The 6107-nt window shown below is 40.0% G+C and overlaps 1 protein-coding gene across 1 annotated transcript; it reads left to right on the plus strand.

Annotated features, from left to right (window-relative positions):
* Window positions 1-4410: 4410 nt before the first annotated feature.
* On the plus strand, window positions 4411-4737 carry LOC127148685 (uncharacterized). Its single transcript, XM_051082881.1, has one exon. The coding sequence runs from the start codon at window positions 4411-4413 to the stop codon at window positions 4735-4737; it is 327 nt and encodes a 108-aa protein (XP_050938838.1).
* The last annotated feature ends 1370 nt before the right edge of the window (window positions 4738-6107 follow it).

Consider the following 6107-nt stretch of genomic DNA (forward strand, 5'->3'; position numbering starts at 1 on the left):
AAAAAGAAGAAAACTCAAAAGCTTAAGCTCGTGCACAAGGAAGATAAGGATTTTCCTCGAACTCAGCGCTTAGTAACCTTGGCAGATTTCTTTCCAACAAGATTCCTTGGTGATCATCAGGATGAAAACCCAGGAGTTGTTGCATGTCATGGTATTGATGCAATCGAAAAAGAAAGCATCCCGCTAAGATCATTAGAGGAGGAAGGAGAGTCAAAAGACCTATCGATGTTCAATGTGGATGATTTGTTATCACTTCCTCAAGAAACCAAAACCATACTCATTAATGCATTGTTGAATTCAGCAGCATCAAGTTCGAGTGCTCCAACTGCGACATACAAGAGTACTCCTTACTGCATGTCTATAGGCTTCTCATATGAGGATTTACAATTGGGATCTAAACTTCATAATAGACCCTTGTATGTTTCTGGATATGTTCGAGAACAGAGAGTCGACCGAATTCTCGTCAATAAAGGATCAGCTGTCAACATAATGCCAAAATCGACTATGAGGCAATTAGGAATCTTAATGGAGGAACTCTCAAATAGTAAACTGGTAATTCAAGGTTTCAACTAGGGCAGCCAAAGAGTAATAGGTATGATACGCTTAGAACTCATAATTGGTGACCTGAAGGCTAGTGCTTTGTTTCATGTCATAGATTTAAGGACCACTTGTAAGTTGTTACTCGGTCGTCCTTGGATTCATGGCAATGGAGTAGTAACATCGACACTGCATCATGGAAATGGCGTAAAGAAGGTTGAACCCGACTCCAACCCATTCTCAGAGGTTGAATCTCACTTTGCATATGAAAAGTTTTATTTAAAGAATGACAGTAGTCTAGAAGCCGTGTCTGTAGAAGTTCCTTTTGTAAACAGAGAAGATAATTTACAACTGAAATCACTTGCAAGCAGGGAACCACATAAAAGTACAGGAACCTTTCATTCTGGAAAGAGTGAGACGTCCACAAGCACCGCAAAAAATGTGATCTTCATGGATGAAAAGACTTCGAACCCATCGATTTTGCGCTATGTCCCCCTGTCGAGGCGCAACAAAGGCGAATCACCATTCATAGAGTCCCCACAAGGCTTGAAAGTTGGTGACATTGAAGTCTTAAAAGAAAGCTTTACTACACCACTTACCAAAATAACTAAGCAAGAAATAAAGATAGACCTGACAGAAGCAAGCTTGCCTCAAAGGCAGACGAAAGACGGGTTCGACCCCAAGGCTTAGAAATTGATGGCGAAAGCAGGTTATGACTTTACAACTCACACTGAGTTTAAAAGTTTCAAAATTCACGAACAACCTAAGCTTTCCTCAACCCAAAAGAAGCTATTACGGGAAGGAATGCTATACCCATGTCAAAAAAAGGACTCGGATACAAGTCACCAGAGCCAATTCGCATAACTAGAAAGGAGAAGGAAAAAGTGGTTGACAACAATCATATAACTGTAAAGGAGGTCGATAGTATGGAAGAAAAAGAAGGTGACAGTCAAAGAACCTCAGCATTTGATCGAATTAGTCCACATGTTGCACGTGCCCCAGTATTTGAAAGACTAAGCATGACAGAGGCAGAAAGAAAAGATCATCAGTCAACATCTAACCCTGATTGACGATCGACCTTTCAAAGACTAACTATGACCTTTAAAAAGGAGAAAGGTATATGTCAGGCCTCGATGACTACAAAACCATTGGCCTTTGAAAGGCTAAGCATAGCTAAAAAGAAAAATGTACAAACACCTCATGCTCCAATTATTAATCGTCTTGGGGATGGAGACCTACATGTCCAAACTGATTCTAGTATAGACACAAAGAAGAAGGAACCAACATCTCGCGTGTCGGTCTGGCGTCAAATTAAGCATATAGACATTAAGAGATGCCATGGAAGAAGTTTCCTTGTGAGGTAAAGGGAGAGAGAGAAATTCGTAGCAATGTTCCTTCCCGAATGAAAAGAAAAACTTTTTTACTCTCAATACAAATCAAGGTTCCTTGAAGGTGAAAAGACATGATGTTATATTAATTAATCCTGAAAAGGAAGACTTAGAACAAGGAGAAGGTGAAATCTCATGTCATCACATCACCATTCTTGAGGAATTAGAGATTGAAACTCCTGAAGAAGATGCGGAAGATGTCCCACAAAGTCTAGAGGATGGTGGCCAATCTACCGCAGACGAGCTGAAAGAGGTAAACCTTGGTACAATAGAAGAACCGCACCCAACTTTCATTAGTGTCTCTCTCTCTAGTGAAGAGGAGGGTAAGTACATGAGTTTGCTTACAAAGTATAAGGACATTTTTGTTTGGCCGTACAAGGAGATGCCAGGACTTGATCCAAAGGTAGCAATCCATCATCTTGCAATTAAACCAGGGTATCGACCGATTAAACAAGCACAACGACGAACCAGAGCTTATTCCCCATCGAGGTTGAAATCAACAAGTTGATTGAAGCAGAATTCATTCGCAAAGTCAAATATCCCACATGGATAGCAAATATTGTCCCTGTTAGAAAAAAGAACGGGCAGCTTCGTGTTTATGTAGACTTCCGTGACCTGAATAATGCGTGCCCTAAAGATGATTTTCCTTTACCCATCACAGAAATCATGGTTGATGTAACTACTGGACACGAGGCACTATCCTTTATGGATGGGTCGTCTTGATATAATCAAATACGAATGACCCTTTCAGATGAAGAAATGACAGCTTTCAGGACCCCAAAGGGAATATATTGTTACAAGGTGATGCTCTTTGGATTAAAAAATGCTGGTGCCACTTATCAACGTGCTATGCAATAAGTGTTTGACTATATGCTACATAAGTATGTCGAGTGCTACGTTGATGACCTTGTGGACAAATCCAAGAGACGACAAGACCATTTGAAGGATCTAAAAGTCGTGTTCGACCGCTTGCGAAAATATCAGTTGAGGATGAACCCTCTCAAATGTGCGTTCAGTGTAACTTCAGGAAAGTTTCTTGGCTTTATTGTAAGACATCGAGGGATTGAGATAGACCAGTCCAAGATTGATGCCATCCAGAAGATGCCAAGGCCAAAGAGCTTGCATCTCCAACCTGCCTGGTCGGTGCCAACCTTTTCAAAAGTTGATGAGAAAAGAAGAAAATTTTGTGTGGGATGAGACTGGTCAGAATGCTTTTGATAACATAAATAAATACTTGCTCAATCCTTCAGTATTAGGAGCTCCAATACCTGACAAGCCATTAATATTGTACATTGCTGCACAAGAACGGTCTCTAGGCGCATTGTTGGCGCAAGAGAAGGAGAAAGGAAAGGAACGTGCTCTCTACTATCTAAGCAGAACTTTAGTTGGAGCCGAAGTTAACTATTCTCCCATTGAGAAAATGTGCCTTGCACTTTTCTTTGCCATCGATAAGTTGAGGCATTATATGCAGGCCTTCACGATTCATCTAGTAGCAAAGGTGGACCCTATAAAGTATGTTCTGTCTAGGCCGATTATCTCTGGATGCTTAGCCAAATGGGCGATTATACTCCAGCAATATGACATTGTCTATATTTCCCAAAAGGCGATAAAAGGACAAGCATTGGCAGATTTTTTGGCGGACCACCCAATTCCTTCAGATTGGAAGTTATGTGAGGATTTGTCAGATGATGAAGTTTTCTTCACGGAAGAGGTGGAATTTTAGACTATGTATTTTGATGGCGCTGCGCGAAGGAGTGGTGCAGGGGCAGACATCGTCCTCATTTCTCACACATATGTTACCTTATAGCTTTGTGCTTTCTATATTGTGCTCAAACAATGTGGCTAAATATCAAACCTTGATAATTGGCCTTCAAATGGCATTAGAAATCAGAGTATCATTCATAGAAATTTATGGCGATTCAAAGTTGATAATCAATAAACTGTCGCTTCAATATGATGTGAAACATGAAGACTTGAAGCCATACTTCGCTTATGCTAGACAATTGATGGAAAGGTTTGACAGTGTAATGCTGGAGCATGTCCCTAGAACAGAAAACAAAAGAGCAGACGCATTGGCAAATTTAGCCACTGTCTTGATGATGCCGGATAACGTAACTCTAAATATACCACTTTGTCAACAATGGATTATGCCTCCACTTTTGCCTGAATGTCAAAAGCGAACGTAACGACATCTCATTTGATTGACGAAGAAGCTTGGCGTCAACCCATCATAGAGTATCTTGAGCACGGAAAACTTCCGAAGGATTCTCGTCATAAAACTGAGGTACGAAGAAGGGCTGGACACTTTATTTATTACAAAGGAACTTTATATCGTCGTTCTCTTGAAGGACTCTTTCTTAGGTGTCTTGGAAAGGAAGAGTCGATAAAAGCTCTAGAGGAAGCACATGTAGGCGTCTGCGGAGCACATCAATCGGGACCAAAGCTTCAATTTTAGTTGAGAAGAATGGGCTATTATTGGCCTAAGATGGTTCAAGATTCAATGGACTATGCAAAGAAGTGTGAAGCTTGTCAATACCATGCAAACTTCATACATCATCCTCCAGAGCCTCTACATCCAACCGTGGCTTCTTGGCCGTTCGAGGCTTGGGGACTCGATCTAGTTGGTCCTATTACACCAAAATCATCAGCAGGACATTCTCATATCATTGCAGCAACAGATTATTTCTCAAGATGGGCTGAAGCCATTCCCTTGAGAGAGGCCAAGAAGGAGAACGTGGCAAACTTTATTCATACCCACATCATCTATCGATACAGTATTCCTCACCGGATTGTGACAAATAATGGAAGATAATTCTCCAATGGCATGATAGATAAATTATGTGAAAAATTCAAGTTCAAGCAATACAAGTCATCTATGTACAACGCAGCTGCGAATGGCCTAGCAGAAGCATTCAATAAGACGTTATACAATCTTCTGAAGAAAATTGTCTCCAAGTCGAAGAGGGATTGGCAAGAAAGAATCGGTGAAGCATTGTGGGCTTATCGAACCACTCATCGCACTCCTACAGGGGTTACACTATATTTGCTTGTTTACGATGTAGAAGTTGTCCTTCCCCTTGAAAGAGAAATCCCATCATTAAGAATGCAGTGCAAGAAGGGTTGACTACTGAAGACAATGTCAAGTTACGTCTTCAAGAGTTAGAAGTACTTGATGAAAGGCGATTAGAAGCTCAGCAAGCATTAGAATGTTACCAAACTCGAATGTCTAAAGCTTTTGACAAACATGTAAAGCCTCGATCATTTCAAGTTGATGATTTGGTGCTTGCAGTAAGAAGACCTATCATCACGACAAGGCATACGGGGAATAAGTTTACACCTAAATGGGACGGACCATATATTGTCAAAGAAGTTTACACAAATGGCGCGTATAAGATTGTTAATCGAGGTGGATTAAAAATTGGCCCAATCAACGGCAAGTTTCTCAAGAAATTTATGCTTAACGTCATTAAGTAAATAAAAAAATTGAACTACGTTATGACTTAATCCCTACATTATAAAGGATACGTAGGCAGCTTAAACTTCACTTTAAGTTCAGTCGCACGTAAATATATATATATATATATATATATATATTATTCTTCGTTGTGATGATGTAAGTGTATAGTAAAGGATATACAAACAATATAAAATGAATGTAACGCCCCAACAATTTGGAATTTAATTTATTATCTTAAGTGTAGTTGTTGAAATTTTGGGTGTTTTGAATTAAATGATTTATGAACATTTGATTTTTCAGACATTAAGAAAATATCTAAGGGTGATATTTATTTGGGAAAAGATTAAGGTGATTGGGTGATTTTGATATTTTTATGGAGATTGTTGGGCTTAAATAAGAAAAAAAAAGATTAAATGATTTAATTGATTAAATTAGGGAAAGAGAAAAGAAGAATAATATTAAGACTATTATTATTATTTTTTTTTCTCTTTAAAAAGGACCATTGGGACCCGTGCAAGCCATCATCACTTTCTTTGAGAAAGGAAAGAAAAAAAAAGAAAAGAAAAAGAGAAAAAAAAGAAGCAAACCCTAGCCGCCGCCGTCAGCCCTAGCCGCAAGACCCGCGCTTCCAGCCGCCCATCCTCCACAGATCGGAGCCCGACCGCGTCTCCTCCGCCTCCGCGTCGTCGCTCGACCCGATCGCACGCCCAACCGTCGTTGCGTCG

Source organism: Cucumis melo, chromosome 3 (genome assembly GCF_025177605.1).
Source record: "Cucumis melo cultivar AY chromosome 3, USDA_Cmelo_AY_1.0, whole genome shotgun sequence".
Classification (NCBI taxonomy): domain Eukaryota; kingdom Viridiplantae; phylum Streptophyta; class Magnoliopsida; order Cucurbitales; family Cucurbitaceae; genus Cucumis; species Cucumis melo.